General features: G+C 39.3%; 1 protein-coding gene across 5 annotated transcripts in view; it reads left to right on the forward strand.

The window, feature by feature from the left end:
- The window catches only part of pkp4 (plakophilin 4), a 91,728-nt gene that overhangs the window by 43,812 nt on the left and 27,274 nt on the right, over positions 1-20,642 (forward strand). For 2 of the 5 annotated variants that reach the window (XM_030124870.1, XM_030124868.1), the window contains exons 4-9: positions 2,967-3,001; positions 9,260-9,391; positions 9,779-9,978; positions 10,504-11,083; positions 11,931-11,957; positions 17,545-17,715. In XM_030124870.1, the coding sequence (XP_029980730.1) occupies positions 2,967-3,001; positions 9,260-9,391; positions 9,779-9,978; positions 10,504-11,083; positions 11,931-11,957; positions 17,545-17,715 (1,145 nt within the window). The remainder of the gene's footprint in view (positions 1-2,966; positions 3,002-9,259; positions 9,392-9,778; positions 9,979-10,503; positions 11,084-11,930; positions 11,958-17,544; positions 17,716-20,642) is intronic. The other 3 variants (XM_030124869.1, XM_030124871.1, XM_030124872.1) reach the window with 3 other exon arrangements.

Raw genomic sequence — 20,642 nt, forward strand, 5'->3', positions numbered from 1 at the left:
AAACAGTTAAAATGAGAGATTTATTCATATCAACACCACATACAATTGTAATGCGCTGTTTATCATTAGAGTAATATGCTATTAATGTAGAGATAAAAATGTGTGTAATTTCTGAAAGAAAGGAAGCTTATTATAGCATAGCTAATGTTTGTAGCAGCCACAGTATCAGCCCCTTTTATAAAACCATGGGAAGATGTGAGTCCCAAGATGAGACTAGTTGAGAATTACTTTGGTAAAGTAATGGATGTGCAGCAACTTTTCTCACTGGGGAAGCAGCGACTATTCAGCACTTTCATAAGTAAAGAAAACATGCAACACCGTTTTCACCCTCTTTCAATCCCACAGAAGGACAAATGAAACGGCTGCCACTGGATATTTGTGTGTGAATAGAGATTAGCTTTAGTCATTGGGGACACGCTGCTTGGCTTAATAGCTCAGCAGGTCAACGGTAGACGTGAGGGAGGACACAATGAAGGATTCTGGTGGGAGTCATTACCCCTTGCCCCAGAGCTGACCACCCCCTCCATGTGTCTCTACACACATATACAGTATATATGGTGGTGGCTGTCAAACTTGACCTGTGGCAAAACCGTTAAAAGATGCGACCTCCCATCCTGCCAGTGTCTCACTAGCCAACGGGGCTAATAAAATAAAGTGTCCTGTCAGAGTCAAGCCTGTAGTTTATCAGCATCAGCAGCACTCAGGGTGCATCATCGTTGTGGTAGCTATTCTTCTACTCCATTTGTCACAGTTCATTGGAGCACAACTCACCCAACTTCCTCTTTTTAATTGGCTGTGTGCTCATTAAAAATCTGAGAGTTGTGTTTCTTAAAGCTCACTGACTTTCACCTTTACATAGATGGAAGAAAACAGCAGTTACAACATTACGTGCTTGATAGCAATGGTGGGGAAATGGAGCATATGAAGAAAAAGGGGATATAACACCAGTAACACTGCTCTGAGGGCCCCTACGTGTGCCCCCTGTCTGTTGTAATAAACTGCCTTGAAAAATAGTCCCTGAGAGAATGAAATGCTTTCCCTTTGGTCAAATTAGCATCAAATGGCTCTATACCCTCTGTTATTCATGTTTGTTTATACCAGTGCTTCCCAGATTTTTTTGGCTCGTGACCCCATTTTAACATCAGAAATTTCTGGCAACCCCAGACATTCAAAACAGAGACTTTTTTTTAATTAAAATTCATTTGTTTTTGATCATGTAATAGTTTGCTGTATTATGTTGCAAATAAATGTTAATTGTAGATAACATTTAGGCTATATAATGTATATAATGCACCTTTTTGGTGTCTGTTTCTCTTTGAGATGTCTTAGCAGGGCCAGGCGGGTGAAGCAATCTTTCCATTCTCTGTTCGGTCCGGTTTTCTGACTGCAACTGTGTCTGGGCAGGTTGAAGTGTAGTAATGCACGCAGTCACATGATCAGGTCAATCAAGATATGCCCCCTCAGATATTAAATCCTGCATTTTGTTTGAACTTGATTTTTATTACGAAAAGTGTGTGGTGTTTTAATTATGATGAAATATATATTGAATCATTAGAAAATATTTTTTATTAGTATTTTTTTATTTTATATTTGATCAATTACTAGAAATTTCAGTCGACCCCATTTGAATTCCAGGCCACCCCACATGGGGTCGCAACCCCAAGGTTGAAAAACACTGGTTTATACCAAGGCTTGGACCGTAATCATTTGAGTGTTTTTGCAGTTGTATGATTACATTTTTATTCATTAAAAAAATCTTTGGTTAGATTTTATTTTGGTTGGACTTTTTGCTTTTTTATGTATAGTATGAATCTCTTATAAAAATGACAAGTTGTTACACTTTTCTCTTTTTTTTTTTTTGGTAATCATTTCCTATCAAGTCGTGTTAAGTTCACATTCACTTGGAACTGAAATACACAAGTTTGTTAACTGGTTATTTTGCCATTTGTTTGCTTCAACCGTAATATTAAAGTCATACTTGAAGTAAATACCTGCTCAGTCATAAATATAACCTACACTGAATGTGTTGATTTATAGCTTCAGTGTTATGGTTTCACTCGCTGATAGCTTTACAGCGGTATTAGATGACATATTGCAAGATCAGGCCACATTATGCTCTAATCATGTTCCCCACATCAACTACAGAGCAGCAATGGCAGCTCCACCTCATCATAAAACTCTGGCTGCACACAAAGGTTTAGTGATAAAGAGAAGATCACTAACAGAACTAAATGGAAACTATTGTACATGTTTCTTACATCCACAGATCCTGTTCCAAGTAATTTCAAGGGTTCAAAAGGACGATTAAAGATCAGTGATGGCATTTAGATGGCTTAAAAAATTCATATAGGATTTTTTTTTTTTTTTTCAAATTAATTTTGTGGTTAAGTAGGTGGCTTGGTCATGTCCCCCTGCTGTGAGCATATAATTTGACACGATATAGACTCCAGTTATTAACCACTTCCATTTGTTAGTAGATACATTTTCCTGTTTTTGCTGCTAGATTTTGTCTCTTGTGTTGCATTTTTGGCTTGCATCAGGGTGGATTCCGTTTTTGTATGTTTTGGCTTTGCTTACTTATCAAAGCCGTAGGTTAAAACAAGTTCCAGTCTCACATCTAGACTTTAGCTTTTGTCAGTGCTGAGGGTTCCTCAAGCAAAACACTAGCTGTCACCAAGGTTCACCTTTAGGCCTTGATAAACTCAGCTGACAGAAATGGACTAAGTATCAAAGTCTGCTCTAAGTGTTGTCTAAACCTCTAGCTTTTTTTTTATCTCCAACACAGTGATTACTGTCTGTGACCCTGTCCTGATAGGCACAAGTAAAGAATATAGGAGACCTTGAGGTGTCTTCTTCCAGATAATTTCACTCATGTCATTCACCATGGTGTGTGTGTTTTGTTTTTTGTTTTTTGGTCAATATACTATGTTCACTTTTTTAATCTCTTGTTTCCATTCCCCCTACAGCTCATCTGAAAAGTCCCTGCCTTGGAGAGCTCCAGGTATGTCAACTGTAGCACTAGAATGATTGCATGTCATTCCACTGTCTTATCTGTCATCTTTTATGTCTTATATATGTGTGTGTTCCACCTCTTTGTCATTGATGCTCGTAGTATCACCATGTAGACCTGAAATAACCTGAGAATAATGCTGAAGTGCCGTTTTGGTGATGTATGTCACTGTGAGCCAATGACAACAGGCCAAGAATGGTACCATGGGGGAGACTGGCAACATATTTGATGAGTTGGATTATTTCTAACTTTGGTTTTGATGCTATTAAGAAGGAAAAAGGCATTAATTATAGAGCCACTGTGAATAGGTCATTAGTGCCACCTTCTTTTTTATTTTATTTTATTTTATTAATTAATTAATTAATTAATATTATATTTTTGATTTTTTTTCAAGAACAGAGTTACAGTTACAAACTGACAAGACAAAATCAAATCAAGGAAAAAAATCACTATCCACAAGGTGGCACAGTAAAAATGAAATGAACTCACAATGACAGGACAAAAGAAAGTGGAAAAATAAACACAATTAAATAAATGAAATCAAAAATAGTAATAGTAATAAATGATTAAATAAAATACATATGCAATAATCAAAGATACAGAGAGAGACAAAGAGTAGCAGCACTACTCATAGATCATGCCAAGCCAAGCTCAAATACAGGGAAATTAGTCAACCTGTTGTGCTGGTAGATTTTCCGTATAAATTAAAAATGGTCACCATATTTTGTAAAAAGTCTTACAATTTTTTTTGCATCCAATAACTTATTTTATCTAGGGGCACACAGCTATTGGTTTCACAAAGCCACATTTTAATTGGAAGAGTGGTGTCTGATTTCCACTTTATTGCGGTACATTTCTTAACAATTATCACAAGGATTTCTGTAAGTTTCTTAGCATAATTTGTCACAAGATTGGAATTAGTGAAATTCCCTAGAAAACAAATTTCAGGGTCCATTGGAAATATAACCGGGGGGATATTAGATAGAGTTTCACATCCCCCCCCCGCCAAACCCCCTGCAGTTTATAGCACTGCCAGGTAGAATGAAGGAATGTCCCTTCCTCCGTGCCACATCTAAAACAAAGAGATGATATATTGGAGTTCTATTTATGTTATTTTTGCAGGGTAATAAACAGCTGATACAGGAAATTGAATTGTATCAGTCTATACCTAGCATTTAAAGCAGAGGTGTCTTCCATGCTATCTGTGCCCACATTCAGAGCTCTTATTTGTTGAATAAAAAACATATTTGTCTCCCCACCAGGCAGCTGTGCCATAGTTGTATTTAAGGAGTTACACTAACAAGACCATCTGAGGATTCTGTCATGAAGTTTAACAGCATAGCATGCCTGCATTTGCTACAGTTAGCAGTAATTCATATTGAATAATCGGTCAGTCTGCTAACTTGATAATTAGTTTACATAGCTGTAATCAGGGCTTTTATAAATTTTACAACTTTGTCATTACTATTGTCAGGCACAACTGTATATATTAACTTTTATAAAGTAGCTGAAAATACTTGAAAAAGTATTTACTCCTTAAAAGCAACATGGTAACAGCTATGTTGCGCATATTGACGCTTCAGAAGTACAGTTCACAAACCAATGAGTGACATTACTCACTCATTGTTTATTTACAGTCTATGGTCCTGTTTGTTGTTACACCTCAAGCTAACACTTTTCTCCTATAATTACCATTTAGTTAATTTCAGATTTTATCAGCAGTGTGAATTGCTAGTGTATGGCTAGATGGATGGAGTTAAAGATCATCACAGAGGTTGTCTGATTTAGGGCTGCACTATACTGGAAAAAACTGACATAGTGATTTTTTTTTTTTTTTAACCTTGCAATATATATTGTGATATGAAAAAATCCTCAGGAGGATATAATAGCTGTGTGATGCTGATGTAAATGGTCAAACAAATTAGTTGTTTCCTCTCGTTGTGGCAACAGGTGCAAGGCGCTGTTAACACAGATCAAGTGTTTCAATATTATCCTTCTTGTAGCCAAAATAATTCCAGATACCTAACGTTGCTTTTCTTTTTGGGACCAAGTCTTCATTTCCAGTGATTTTCTCTTGTTAGTTGCTCATATTTCAATGTTGTTATCAGCGACTCACTCCATGTGCAGGGGTGTGGTCTGCTTCAGCAAACTGATTAAGAACAATTGTGATTGGTGGATGGCTGCGTGCAGTGTGTGTCAGGTACCCTTGAAATGAGATGAAAACACATTGAGTTCATTTGCCTCCTACATTGCAGGACCTGTGATGTGACTATTGTGCACACGTACATCGCAATGACGATGCTCAAATGAAATATTGTGCAGCTCTAGTCTGATTGATACGAGACCAACAGTTTTCATAAAATGGTTGGATTTTCAGAGAATGGAGCCACCTCTTCCTTTGGACTCCTTTCAAAGAGAACAACCTTTGGTCTCCCTTCACAGACCCCAAAGCCCCGATGTGTTTACATCCAAAAATTGGAATCTTTCACCTCTAGTCAGAATAACTTTACTGTGGATGCAGTGAAATACTAGAATTGAGTGCCTTATTTTGGTTATGTCCTTCCATTTTTCTAAAATGTGCTTTTCTGTGCAGAAGTTAACATACACTCAGATAGTTCTTATTCTTGGGTTTCCACATGAATACCCATCTGTTTTCATGTGTATGTGGTTATAAAGTCCACATGAACCGATAGTGGGAAAGACAGTTCTGTTCAGTGTCAAAGTAATAAGCTTCTGGCACATCAGTGAGACTTTCATTTAATATTGGCTGTAAATAGCATGTGTATGTGGATATTTTTCTATTGGCTGAGCCATTTGTGTGTGTGTATGTGTGTGTGTGTGTTCAGACATGTTTTACTTCTCCTCTATAATGATTGTTAACATGTGACTTTTTGACCAAGCTTTCAGTAATAGAGAGCCTCAGGCATAGTCTTGTTCTAATATTTATCTAAGCTTTTTCTGCCTACTCAGACACAACACCACCATTGACAGACAGCAGAAGGATTAATATCAGACCTCTTTGGTGTCTGTTTGGTTATCCAGCATCCTTGAAAGATCTTCAGTCGAGAACAGATAATGAATTGAATTTACTAATGTATTTCATGGCTTATTAATTGCATAGAGGAATTCCTGCAATGGTCATTAATCTTTTATTGTCAGCCCTGTCAAAAGAGCCTATGGGGGTTATAGTTGTACATATGCACTGGGAATATTAATACTACAGTGTTCTCATTTGTTGGCTGCTCTTCGTTTCCTTGCTGAATGTATTTCATTAGGAGTTGGGAACTAATCACAATTGCAAGTTTGCTTTGTATTGATTTCTCATTGTTCTGTTGATGATAAATGATGTGGTTACGTACTATTTTCAGTTCAAATATGTGGCACAGAGAGTAATGGGCCAGAATTGTCTGTGAGGCTTATTGGCCTGATGAGCCGCTGTATATGTCTGCACTGCCTGAGAGTTTAGGATAGATGGGTTACTGTGGAAACGAGCCTTTTAGCCTCAGGAAATGTCAATGCAGTCACACCTCATGTCCACGGAGAGCGGAGGACACACCTAAAATGAGTCTCTGTTCATCTGTATCTATCCCTTTTGTCTCTTGTTGTTAAGGTACTTATTCACATCTCAGTGTCTCTTTTCCCACTCTGTCTCTCTAACACCATTGCAAACATGCACATTTTCAATACCACCGAGCAGGAATTTTGTATTGTGAGTTTATTTTTATTCAGTCATCACTTAATGTGATACATATAAACACTATATACAGTATAAACATAGTCAGCAGTTTATGTATTAAGTAGTGACTGAATAGTCTCAAGCAGAAATAAAATGCTTCTTTATGCCTACCTGCATTCTTATCAATATAAGTTTAGCTCACCCTCCATAAATAAGAGAAACTGAAAAGAAAAACCATGCAAACCCTTAAAAATAGATATATAAACCTTTCTTTTGAAAACCAAAAGTGAGTTACACGTTTTTAAGTGTATGTTGTGATTGTACCATACATAATATGACTTTAACAATAGAAGTATATTCCATTCCTTTCCAATCTCATTTCTTGTTCCTTGGGTAATAACATAATAATAGTTGTTTAATAAATTCATGATAATATAGTAGTAGGTTAAGATTGAATCATGGTTAATGCACATTATTTACCACATGTTTCCAGGCAACAAGTAATAGCAGTAAACATATCACTTTTGAAACATAAGGGAAGGTTTTTTTCAGCATTATAAAAGGGGAATCATGTTTTTGCATTAGAAGCATCATTTTACCTTTAAATTTCCTTCCATAACTCTACACGGCCTGCTATATAAGGAAGTATAAGTGAATAGCGAATTATGTACAAGACATCATATAATACACCCCTAGATTTGCACATGACTACCATTGACTTTTCCCCCCTGATATAATCAATATGTTGTTTCCTTGTTAGTTTGTGATCAATCAGAGCCCCTAGGATTTTTCTCTTTCAGTTTCAACATCCCATATTTTAATTTAACATCCCATCAATTTCCCAATAACCTTGAATAGCATATTTTAATTCTAATAGACAATTTATTGGAATCGGGTTAAGTTTAGAGGATTTTTCACTCCCTCTCATACTTACTATTATCAGGGCATGGAAGCTTTACAAGTCAGTGGTAACTGTTGTGTATTGTTCTCAAAACAACACAATCTGAAAATGTTTTCAAACGGCTACAAGGTGCCTACACAACAAGCACTAGAGGTTATGAAAGCAGTGACAAAGACTGACATTCAGCTGCCTCTTCCTTGGCACATGAGAAAGAAGTACTGTCCAGCGTAGTCATGCGATGTCTGAAAACAGTCATGAAATGACATTTTAGTACTGACTTAAATTTTAGTGCCAAGAAACACCAGCCATGCACCAGCCGTGCGTGGATGTTTCATTTCAGCATTAGAAAAAGGGAACTGTCTCTCCTTCTTGCTCTCTTTCTTTCTTTTGCTTCCTTTCTGGCTTTTTGGCATCTCATTTATCAAACAGGGTCAAAGCCCAGTATAAAAACCCTGTGGTGTGAAACGACACTGAGTGCCAGACACAGAAGTCTCTGGAAGGAGACAAAAGAGTTTTTGAGTCGTGTCAATACTTGGGCTTGACAAACTTTTAAATGCTTATTGGTCCTTTAGAGCTGCATTATTATTGGACTTTAAAAGACATTATCCCCACAACATTCACCTTGAGACACCCGCATGAAAACTTAAAAGATTCTCTTTGTGAAGAAAGCAACTCTTATCTTAGTCTCAGGCTACATTAGATGGTGTGTTTAATATTGAAAATTTTTCATTTTATGATAACATTGAAATAACAGGACAAAGAAAAGGTAGAAGACACCTGCTGCTGACAGACTCTGCTGAAACATGACACATTTGAAAAAGAAGAGGTTGTGAACAGGTTATTTGATGAGGGCTGACCTTGTACAAGTCTTAGTTTAGGTATCATTCAAAACAAGTGAGGGCCACTTTTCTTTGCATGAGCCCTGCAGTGTGCATTCATACAGTTTGGCTCAATCTTCCTGAATCTGACTTGAGTCATTTGTAAATAGGGAACGCTCTTAGATGATCAGAGGTGGCAACATAAGATGCCAGGTTGTCAAACACACTAGGCCTCTGTGTCAACAGGTTTATGCAACAGGTCAGTGGGAGCAGCAAAGCGGCTTCTTCACGGGGTACTACTCTTGTTCACACACCAGCTAGAAAGGCAGCTTTCAACAGAGCCTGGCTGCCAGTGTTTGACTCACTGTTCCCCTCTGCTTGCTGCTTATTGTTTCTAGTGACTGCAGAGTAACCCAGTGACACTGGTCATGCTTAAATAGATTGTGATTATGGGGGAGTTTTGTCTGCAGGGACATTAGAGGGCTAATTCCAGTTCCTGTTTGCCACAGTGGTTGATGTCATGCATGAAGAAAGTGGAATGTAGGGAAATGTTATGAGCAGTGAAAACTGCTTAGGGCATGACTGTACACACATTTACCATCACTGTGATGTGAAACACCACCCCGTTTTGCTTGTCCAAATTAGCAGGGCAGTAAAACTTAATGACTCCCAACTGTACACAAGCACAAAATTAATGTTGCAGAAAATATCATTTGTTATTGTTTCCCCTAAACTCCAAAAATTACTACTTTTAATGACTATTTAAATCTTTCCACTCCGAGAAAAACACTCTTAATTGTTTGAGACCTGAAGCTCTTCTCTCTCTTACTCCCTGCTCTGCTCCACCTTCCCAGATGCCTCCACCTCAGGCGACACCAAGTCTCGGATGACTGACAGCTCCCAGTCGCCCAGCTACCGCATCAGGACTGAGTCAGAGCAGGTGTCTCTGTACTCCCCAGAGCAGTCTTCTCCCCATGAAAGTGAGGGTCTGTTATTGCCTTCTCTCTTTCTACTGTACACCTCTTTCCTGTAACTCAAATCTTCTTTTCTTGCCTACAAACAGTTTCACCAGCAGTTTCTCTACCTCAGAACATCTATTCAGTATTAGAGCTTTTGTCTTTATCTAGCACATCACTTATACAACGAATTCCACATCACAGCTTACAAAAGACTGTATGATGTAGCATAGCCAGCTGAATCACAGAGCAATAGAATAGTTATCCCCCCTGCTGTGCCGTTTGTCATTAGATGCTGTCTAAGTGAAGGTCATCTCTATTATGAAACCATTTATGTTGAGTCTGTCTCCTGTCCTCTCATCCTCCTCTGTCCTCTCTTTCTACTGTACATTTCATTTTGGTCCTTTTTTCTTTCAGGGTCTGCAGGGAATTCACGTAGCTCGACTCAGATGAACTCATACTCAGACAGTGGCTACCAGGATGCCAGCAGTGGCTACCTCAGCAGCCAGAACCTGGGCAAGGCTGAGCTTAGGATGCAGCACTCCTTCCCTGGCGCCGGTACTGGCACAGGCACCCTAGTCAGGAATGCCAGGGCAGAAGGCCAGACTTCAGCCCAGGTATCACCACTAAATACATGTACAACTCATTGTTGTCAAGTGGCAAAAAAAAAAACAAACATTTTTTTGCGAATGAATTATTTTAACAATTTTTTTTTTTTTTTTCATAATCAAGTCATTGTAGTGGACACAGTTACTCATGAATGTTAACTGGATTACAAACTGTTGAGCATTTTTAATTTACATTTACATTCATATTTTTCCTGTGAAGAGAGCAGTGTTGTCGTGCTTTAAGGCACACAAGGTACAGAGTACACTAAGCACTGCAGTGTAATCATGCTTCCTACAGCGTTGTACACACAGACCACTGAGAAACCAAATGGCACTGTCAAACAGGGGTGGGGGCGCACGGAAAAGGAATGAAAAAAAAAAGCACTGCCTGGAGAAATTCATGTCCTGTTATGAATTGGCTTATGTAATGGTATGTTATCATGACATAGTCCACAGCAGTAGTTGATTATTTTCCTCTGTGAGATCTTGTAAAACAAATGCAAGCAGCCATGTTGTTGTCCTCCTGACCTGCAGGTTCCAGCAGTCACAACGGCAGTCCCTGGCCGTGCTATGCGGAGGGTAAGCTCAGTGCCTTCTCGCTCACACTCGCCAGCCTATGCCAGCGGTATGTCACCCTCCCGCGGCTCCCTGCGTACCTCAGTTGGCAGTGCCTACGGCTCACCCATTGTAACTGAACCCAAACCCCTCTCCAGCATCTTCTCTACAACCCTGCCCTCTACCCAGCGCACTAGTACCACCTGCGGTGGCAGTGGCTCACCCTACTCTACCCAGAAAAACTCCCCGGCTGCACTGCGACGCATGGGCTCTACAAACTCACGATCAGGCACTGCCAGTCGTACCACCTCACCTTATCAGGCTTCTGCAGGGTCATCATCAGGGCGCATGGGCTCTCCTCTGACAATGGTGGACAACATCAACCCCCCACTGACAAAGCAGCCGACTCACTCATCGTCTCCGGTTAGGGCTAGTATGACAGCTGTGCCCCAGCACTACAGCTCCACGCTGCCTCGCTCCATGCTCCACAGCACTGACCCCTACGGACCCCAGAGTTATGACATTTACGAGAGGATGACGCGACCTGACAGCCTCACAGGTGCTCGCATGCACACACAAACACGCACAGTCTTATTTAGAGGAGCCTCACAACCTGCTCAAACCCTCACAGACTCTCAGATCAATACATAATGACTTGGGCTGATTTTCAATCTTTGTATTTTTTTTTCTGTATAGCTTCTAAATAAGAAAAAAATTCCAGGCAGTCCTATGGATAGTAGTACATTTTGTGTAAAGCAAGAGGAAATGGCATTTGGAAAGCATTTTAAATGGCGTAATTGTGTAATTCAGGTTATAGATTATAGTATTTGTGTAGTAAAGTATGATATTTGAATTTGCACTGCATTCAGACTGTTGTTGTTTTGGCTCAATTGCAGTTACTATTTACCAGAACAATTACTGACTACGGAACCCAGCTTTTGTAACTTGTCTTGTATCTGACCTTTTAGAAGAGCAGACTTAAAGAAGAACTTGTTGGACAGATATCTTCCTCAAGTTAGTGCTCTCCATTTCAACCCCCCTGTTAGATTATTTGCTGTACAAAGAATGTACGATTCACAGATAGTAAACATCACAGTTATTACACAGCACAGACATCATATATATATATATATATATATATATATATATATATATATATATATATACACACACACACACACACGCACGCACACACATGCACGCACACACAAGGTTTCCTGTATAGGAGAGAGGGAAAAAGTTACCATTTCAATCTGCTGGAAGCAGAATTCCATCAAAATATGTGGTGGCATTTCAGTTTTCCTTAATAAGGAAACAGGAATACTTACTCAGCAGATCACTGTTATTGTTGCAAGGTTAGTAGACTGTTTTCTGCTTGACTTCATGCTGCCCGGGGATATCCTCAGATGCCCTAGTTGACGATGACGTTCAAGGTGAACATTTCTCTTGTATTACATCAGTTTTCCATCTTTCACTGTGTATTGTGATGCATGTAGGTGATGCATGTTCACATAAGTGTTACCATTTTAACAATTTAATTCGCACATCGCTGTGATAGCAAATACTGACAGTTAGTGCTAGGATTTAAAAGCAACCACCGTAGTCTAGTTTTGGCCTTCAATCCACCATGCTGCTGGCTCTTTTCAGGTAATTGAAGAGTTTTATAGTGTTTCCTGTTCTTGTTGGACCAGACAGCCAGCAACAGATCGCTTTTCTCATCATCAGAGCACAGAAACTTAAGCCATTGTACAAATCAGGGACTCTTTGCCATTATTTTGTCATTTTATGGTATGCATTGAATGTATGGTAACTGTTCTCATTGGGTTTAATGGTGATAATGTACCTGGTAATGTATCTGTCAGCTGATATGCAATGCACTTGACTTCTTCTAAAGCTTTTTCTTGCCTTTTTCTGGATGTATTTTTGTTTCCTTGTCTGTGTGTGTTAGGGTTTTTTCTTAAATCTTATATCCACTCTTTTACTCTCCTCATTTTATTTCCTTCCTCCCCACCCACCTAACTGCCCTCCCTGCACTGTCATTTGCAGGAAATCATTGTTTCCCTGTGCTGCTGAAAAAGGGAAAATGAAGACAAATTGTCCCTAATAATGTGATCATTACGCTCACTGTCCATTTTAGAACACAGTGAGACAAAGAGCATGAGGGAAAAGTGCCATATCTGCATGTGTGACTTCTAAACCTGAAAGCCAAGCTACCATAGTTTTATTAATAGTATACTCTATTTTTACATTTAGTCTTACTTTGATTTGTAATAATTTTCTGGTAATCATGTTAGGTCTTCTCGGCTTTGTTTGCAGAGGGGTTTTGAAAATTATTTTTGTTGAGGAAAGCAGTCAGCTGCATCCATTTAAGTGTTTGTTTCTCCAGAGCGAGCACGCGCCAAGCCGCCACCGCCCTCCATCTAGCCTCTGCCAAGTGTAATCTGTTAAAGCCACGGTGAGAGGGCTGAGGGGGAGAATTAAATGACTATAACGCACCAGGAATGTGGGCCATTCATCCTCAATAGACAGCAGTATGTTATTTCTCCCTGACAATTTGCAGATGCTTTCTGAAGTGACTGCAGTCCTTTCTGTCAAGGGAGCAGAATAAAGAAGGCAGACGGATTAGTCTCTTCTAAGGTTGTTTGAATGTTACTACTTTCAGGAATCAAGCTGCTGAGAGGCAGAGATATGCATGAAGGCTCTCAGGCCACAGAGATTCTGTCCCTCTTGGCCCAGTAGTGCAAAAAAGACCTGTTCATGAGGCCAGCCTTTACATGCAATGAGAACTCTCTGATGGGTTTAGACGGCCTCATTAACCCTTCTTTTCATTTTTCGATTCTTCCTTCCTCTCCCACTCCTACAATCGCTTTTGCTCCTGTCTTTCCTCTACCACTTCTCTCGTCATACCTCACACCCCTTAAACATTTGAACAAGAGAAGCCCAACTGATTTCCTGCCAAACTGCTGCTAGTGGCTATTGTATGCACTGCTACAGATTGCAGGGCTTCCTGGGCGATTGAGTGTGCAACTACAGCTCAAAGCAACAGCATTATTCTGCTTTACTTTGTACCCAGCAAACAACATGTCTGCCATTTCTCACAAATCATAACTTTGTGTTTTCTGTCAGGCAAGCCCTGGTGTAATACATTTGTGTGCAAATGTGTATGTAATATATTTAGCAGCTACACTGGTTTGTTTAACACTGAGCCACAGGAGAGCACACTTAAAGGTGAAAAAGGGAGAGAGAAGTGCCTAAAACCCTGTAGGTTGCCCTAAAAGCATTGCATTAAGTGGCTTATTGCTTTTATTTAAAGGTTATTGGAACTGGTACTTTAAAATGTCTGATGAAATATATAAATAATTACTCTTTCTTGATCAAGCAGTAATTTAACAGGCAACACAGAGTCTGCTAGCAGCTGTGGAGTGGAGCTCCCTTTAAGCCCTGGAATTAAATCATATGGAGCTTACTGATAGGCTGCTTTTTTCCCTCTAAATATACACCAATACACACATCATCTGTCAGATAATACAAATATCAAAAGGGTAAATAATAATAGTAATACTGTTATTTATGTAGCACCTTTTAAAAACAGGATTACTGTGCTTTACAGAATTTATTTCTTTTATTTAACTTTTATTTAACCAGGTAAGTTAGTTGAGAACTGATTCTCATTTTCATTGATGACCTGGACATATAGAGACAAACAACCAATCACTCTCACATTCACATCTATGGGCAATTTAGATTAACCAATTAACCTACTTTCTACTGTCTTTGGATGATGGGAGGAAGCCGGAGTACCTGAAGAGAACCCACACAAACATGGGGAGAACATGCAAACTCCACACAGAAAGGTTCCTGGTGTTGGAATAGAACCCAGGACCTTCTTGCTGTGAGAACACAGTGCTATCCACTGCAACACTGTGCTGCCAGAAAACCCCCATACGACAAATAAAAGCAAACTAAAAACCATACAAACTAAAATTATGAGTCATAAAGTCACAAAATAAATTAAAAAAAAAAAAAAATTACAACAGATTTATACTTGTTTCCATATTCAACCGTTTGACAACAAAGTCTCACTATATTCACTGTTAAATCATTTGTTTATGTATAAATGCACTCATCCCTCACAGACTCATAAATAATTCCGTGCTGAAGTAAAGGGATGGTCCATCAATTGAATCTTTAAAAAAAGCTTTTACATCTAACTGGGCTTTAGAGATGTGTTTATAACTCCTTTTCAGTACAGTCTGCTTTCATTTATTTAGTAGAGTTTGATTGTTGGATAAAAAAGCATCTGTAGCTAAAGTCTTGATATAAGGCCTGATGCCATCTTTACTGAAATGCCATCAGTGCTGCATAATTCCAAAATACCTGAACACCAGGAAAAAAGGCAAGTGCCAGCCAAGTGTGACCCAGACTGCATCCATCTGTTTCATAAACAGTAGTCATTAATAAATTATATGAGGAGAAATCAGCAGGGTCCTCGGTGAGCTGCCTTGTGTTTTTCAGAGCTTAGCTTTTTCCCTGAAAGTGTGAGGTCATCTTCAGCCTGACCCACTGTCTTCATCTAAAAATCTTCACTCGTCTTGCCCCCAGAGGCTCACAGTCCCAGTGGAGGCAATCATGTTTATTTATTAATTTCCTCTGTCACAAACTGTGACAAGAGCCCCTCATTTAGCTTGTTCTGCATGGTAGGATTGGTTGTTTGCAGCAGTCTCTGCCTGAGCTCATGCAGTTGGAGAGGACCCAGGTGACATTTGGCAGCTCGTGAAATGTGCATTGAGCAGTTATTTGCCAACTGTACACTGGGCCGTTGGGGTTTACAGTTTGTGAGCTTCACTGATGTGAGATTTCACATGAGAAACACCAACATTGACATGCATTTCCAGACACCACTGAAAATGTAAGGTTTCAAACAAAACTTCACATTTTCTTGTTTGAAAGGAAAGCAAACCTGCAATCTTTGTGTATTCACTGTGTCCTTTCCATGTTTGTGAATCCAGAAAACCTTCAATCTTTTTTTCATATGTATTGTCTTTGTCATCTTTGTGTACTGATTTCTACTACGGTTTTTCAGCTTTGAATGACAACACATGGCAATATCCATTTGTGGTGTTTTCAAATGGTAGAAATGTATGACATTTGCATTGTGAACCATTATTCATCTCCTGTACTGCACTTTCAATCAAATGTGGTATTATGTATCCTGTCTTGAAAGTCAACATGATCCACATACCTTTTTATTCTGTGATTTATTTGTCTTTTTTAATTAGATTTTCTTTTATGTTTTTTCTCATATTGGAACCCAGTGAATTGCCATAGACTTTAGGGAATATGCAGATCTTTAAGAAACATGTTTCCATTAGTGTCTTGTAACCTGCCACCAAACACTGATGAATAATGTCTTCTCAGGCCCTGTCCAGACGGAGACAGTTTCAGTAGTATTCGCAAAAGTTTTGTATCGGATAGGTGATTCGTCAACACACAAGCAGTGTTTTCAGTCACTGAAACCGCAACTTTTTGAAACCAGGTCCCAGAGTGGATAACTCTGAAATCGCAGGTTTCACGTCTTCATCTGTACGACCAAACCACAACTTTTATAACACGAAGTCATAGCCCCGCCTCTCTAACCTTTCACCCTGGAAGCAAGACACCACTTCAGAACAACAACAATGACGGACTACAGAGTAGTGCTCGTGCTACAACAGCTATTGAGCTTATTGGAAATACTGAGTCAAAATCTTCAGCTATTTTTTCATTACAATGAGCAACAAACAACCATAGCTAACAATATTCACTACATGCTCTTGGATCTACTATGGAGAGGGGCAACCAGGAGGAAATTTTGGATCAGACCCGGTAGAACCAAGTAAGCTTCATGCGCATGCTCCTCGTCTTCTTCTCCGTTTTTTCCAAGGGCATTACAATGCCACATACAGGCCTGGCATCAGTACTACATTGTTTTCAGTCATTTTCAGTGGTTTTGTGTAGACAGTTATTTTCTGAAACAACTTCGTGTTTGCAGAGCACTTTTTTGAGAACGACAAAGAAAAAGATCAGATAGGAAAAGATGCGGTTTCATGTGGACATAGCCTCAGTCTTCACTACCAGTTTGTGGAGTTATCCTGTGGAACAATCAAGCAGAATGAATTAGACTTTGTGCTTTTTGGTACAATCTTTTGGCTTTGTTTTCTACATTTTTGAAATTAACTCTTCAGGAAAAAAGGTGTTTGTTTTTCTTTTGTAGCATTTTTTATAGTTATAGTTTAAAACCACTGTTTTTCTTGCATCCCAGCACAAAATCCTAGTAGTATGGCCCTGAATACTCCTGTTGAGCAAAGGCAGAACTGAGCTGAAACCGGGGTGTCACTGTTATTACCTTTACAGTTGTAAAATTACCAGAAATGTCGGAAAGTTTCCACATCTGAGGTTATCCTCCTGTTAAGCACAAGCACAGATATCTGCAGTATGTGTCCTGGAAACACATTTGTGGAGAGGTTGAGGGATGTCATAGCTGTGGGTCTTTCTCATATGGCATCACTCAGAGCAACAGATTGTGCTGCTGACTCATTCTATTATTAGTGTTTCACATCTGGAATCTGAGTCAGACGGGACTTGCTACTTACCGTCTCCATAGCCTGTTGTTATAGTGACCAGTGGGTTTTAATTGGAGCGCTTGAATGTGCTTCTTTCTCTTCATGGTGTGTCTTCATGGCGATTTTTATCAGTTTTCTTTTATTGTGTTACCTACCATTGCCTACCATTGATGCACTTTTCTCCATATTTCTGCCATCTGTTATTAAAAACACATCACAAGCTGATTGTCATCACATTCCCCCATATTTATATTAATTAGTGAGCAGCATTAAATATTATTTGACATTAACTGTAACAACTTGACTGGATAAATTGCTGTGAACTGACAGACTTCTGCTTTTACACTGCTTAAAGCTTTGATGCTTCAGTTACAAGAATGACTTTGTAATCACCAGGCCTTTCTGCCACCCTCTGCAGGAATACGGAGCTCATATGCCAGTCAACACAGCCAACTGGGCCAAGACTTGAGGTCAGCCATGTCCCCAGACCGACATATTGCACCAATTTACGAGGATCGGACGTTCCAGGGCCCGTTGTACAGAAGTCCCAGTCACACCCAGCAGAGTACACTCTACAGGAGTGCCTCAGGTCAGTTTCTATTGTCATATTTTTTGAGTATTTTAAGATATCGGAAATGTCAAAAACCTCCATTTCACAGAAAATAGGGGAGAAAGGTTGCACTTGCTTGATGTGATATTTACTTTTTTCTAAAAAGGATAATGCACTTAATGGAAGACTAAAACCAGTTTTATGAAAATTACTAAGTTGAGCCCCTTCCAACATATCCCATGGGACTTTAATTCATATCACTGGAAAGAGATAAATCATTTTTGATCCCATCAGTTATCCATGCTATGCTGATGAAGATAATTTAACTAGTCATGAAAGTTGTAGTTTGTTGAAAAGCTGCAATTGTAAGGTCTAAGGACCAATGCAAAAGTATCTTAAAGTTAATACTACAGCTGATGGCCACTTGGGTTGGCTCCAAAAAGCCCTGGCTCCCATAGACTTACATTTAGCCTCTCACTTAAAATAATATGCAAATTTTTTCATTTTGGTCTCACGTATTTTACTTGGGCACTCTAAAAAGTGATCTGATAGTTTATGTTTAAATTTGCCCTTCATTGATCAGATCTCAGGTCAAATAGTAGCTGTGATGTCTGCTATGTTAGGCTTTGATTGACAGGTCTGTTTTACCGCTCACTCGCCTGCTGAGTTGGATTTGTATTGTTTCGGTTTATTAAATAAAATACATTTTTTCTGACAGACAGTTCCACTATGGTTGTGGTTAATAGGTTCCACTAACAACACAGTAAAATTTCTGTGTTACATAATATTTGATGAAGTTTATAGTTTTACAGTGTCAGTAACTTAGCATTTAGTATTAGTGTAAGTATTGCTACCTCTGGCTCTTAAAAGCCAACATGGCAATGGCTAAATCACAAACTACTGACTTCTGTAGGTCAGAAACCAATGGATGTCTTTAGTGAACATTTAACTAATGTAACTGATATGGAAGCTGCTTGTGCTTCTAGAGGCTTAAACAAAGTGTGTCTTTTTCTTTCTTCCATGAGGTTTTCTGGCAGTTGGCAACTGGCAACAATTGGTGTACTTTTTATTGCATGGCCTTTACTTCTACTTTATATATTGTGGCCATGATAACATTGACCATAACATTGAACATCTCCTATACTGCTTCATTCCACCACCTAATTTTCAATTTTGTCCAAAAGTGGACAGAAATTGACAATTTTATGGAACCATGGAACCAGCCAGTGATATAACACTCTTCATGAATATCTCTGACACACACATCCATTCCTGTGTATTTTCTTATTTGCCTCTCATTTACCGGAACACAATCTACAGTTGTTGTGTTCCTGTAATTATCACAAACAGCTAGCTAAAATCTGAACAGACAATATGATATTATATTATATGGGAGCTAGAAAGAGATAAAAGGCTCATTAGGGGTTACATAATAAGAACATGTCTTCCCCTGTACTGTAAGCAGAACCACAACACAGTGTTGCTAAAAAATTCTGTTTTCAAGCCTGTGTTATATCTAATTAATGGTACTGTTTCATGTTTCCCTTTATTTTCTCTTTCCCATCTCCTGCTGTGTGTGTGTGGTTGTAGAGTCACGTAGGTCAAAGTAAACATGCAAGCACATGCTAAAATGTTTTATGCAGAGACATCTTTACAAGAGCACATTAGGTTTTTTTTATCCAGTGCATATTTTAACTTTGTCTACAAATCTTGACTCTGGTGTATTGTATTCCTTGGGGAACGCCATTTATCTATCCATCTGCCCTTCAGCGCTACATATGTGGTGTCCTCCTTTCGTGTTTTTCCCTTCCTACTTTTCTTTCTCTCTATCATTCTCTTCTTCCCATCTTCCCGCCACTGTCAAGCAGAAGGGGTGAGACGTGAGTTAATAGGCAGGTACTGATATGTCATCCTGCCACAAAAGAGTCCATTACTGGTGTGTCAAACTAAGAATGAGTAGAAGGATGAAGGGGCCAGGGGACAGCTTGGTTACCCACATCCACAGCCTGCTCTCTTCGCTTTCTCCTTATGTCGCCATTCTCTCATTATCACTCATGCCTCGAATACACATGCTTAGTTAGCAGTGACACACACACACTATTCAGCCCTCTCTTTGGTGCACCGGAGATCATCTTAGACCGATAAGTCCTGTAATAAATGCTATTGATGCTGTGAAGAAGCCCTGCAATAATATGTTTGCCAGCTATATTGAGGAAATACAAGTGGGGGCGGAGCTGGGGGAGGTTGTTCAATATGGAGTCTTTGTAAGAACTACCTCATTTAAAAAATCCAATTTGATCCCATAGCATTCTTTGTTATCTTGTGAAATGAAATTTCAGAGGACAGTTTCCCCCCTTTGGGCTGTCCATGCATTTTTGTCTTTTCTGGAAGGTTGCACTTAGGTTTTTGTGCGAGTGGGAGCAAAATCTTTATGCTAAATAGAAATATTGATCCTTCACTGTAAAGATGAGAAATCTAATCTTTATAGTTGTATTGAAAGTGCAAAGCTACACTGTGTAGCTTTCAGTTTTTCTTCCCTTGTCTCTGTGTCTGCAAGGTTACGTTTCAGAGATAACCACACTGCACCATGTTATGCTGCTGTCCAACATAGAAGTTCAGTGATGTGAGAAATTGTGTTTTTGGAGCAGCCCCACAAGTTGACGTCTTGGTTTCTGGTAGGAGGGGATTTGTTGCACGCACATGCCCAGTCCTGTTGGACGGCTGATAGAGATCAAACCAGCACAGCAGTCACGCTGCCACATATCACGTGGCTCCGGTGAGAAAGAGGGCTAGATCCAGCCAGTTTGTTTATGCAGTTCTGTGTTCGTGACCCATTGTGTTTAAAAGCTTGGTCATAGTATCACTTGAAGCAAATGAAAAGAAAGATGACTAAAGAAAGATGCTGTGAGGCTTAGTATCGGACCAGGTCTGGAAGGATGACTTTTCCGCATGCATGTGTTTGTGTT

Source organism: Sphaeramia orbicularis, chromosome 21, assembly GCF_902148855.1.
Source record: "Sphaeramia orbicularis chromosome 21, fSphaOr1.1, whole genome shotgun sequence".
Classification (NCBI taxonomy): domain Eukaryota; kingdom Metazoa; phylum Chordata; class Actinopteri; order Kurtiformes; family Apogonidae; genus Sphaeramia; species Sphaeramia orbicularis.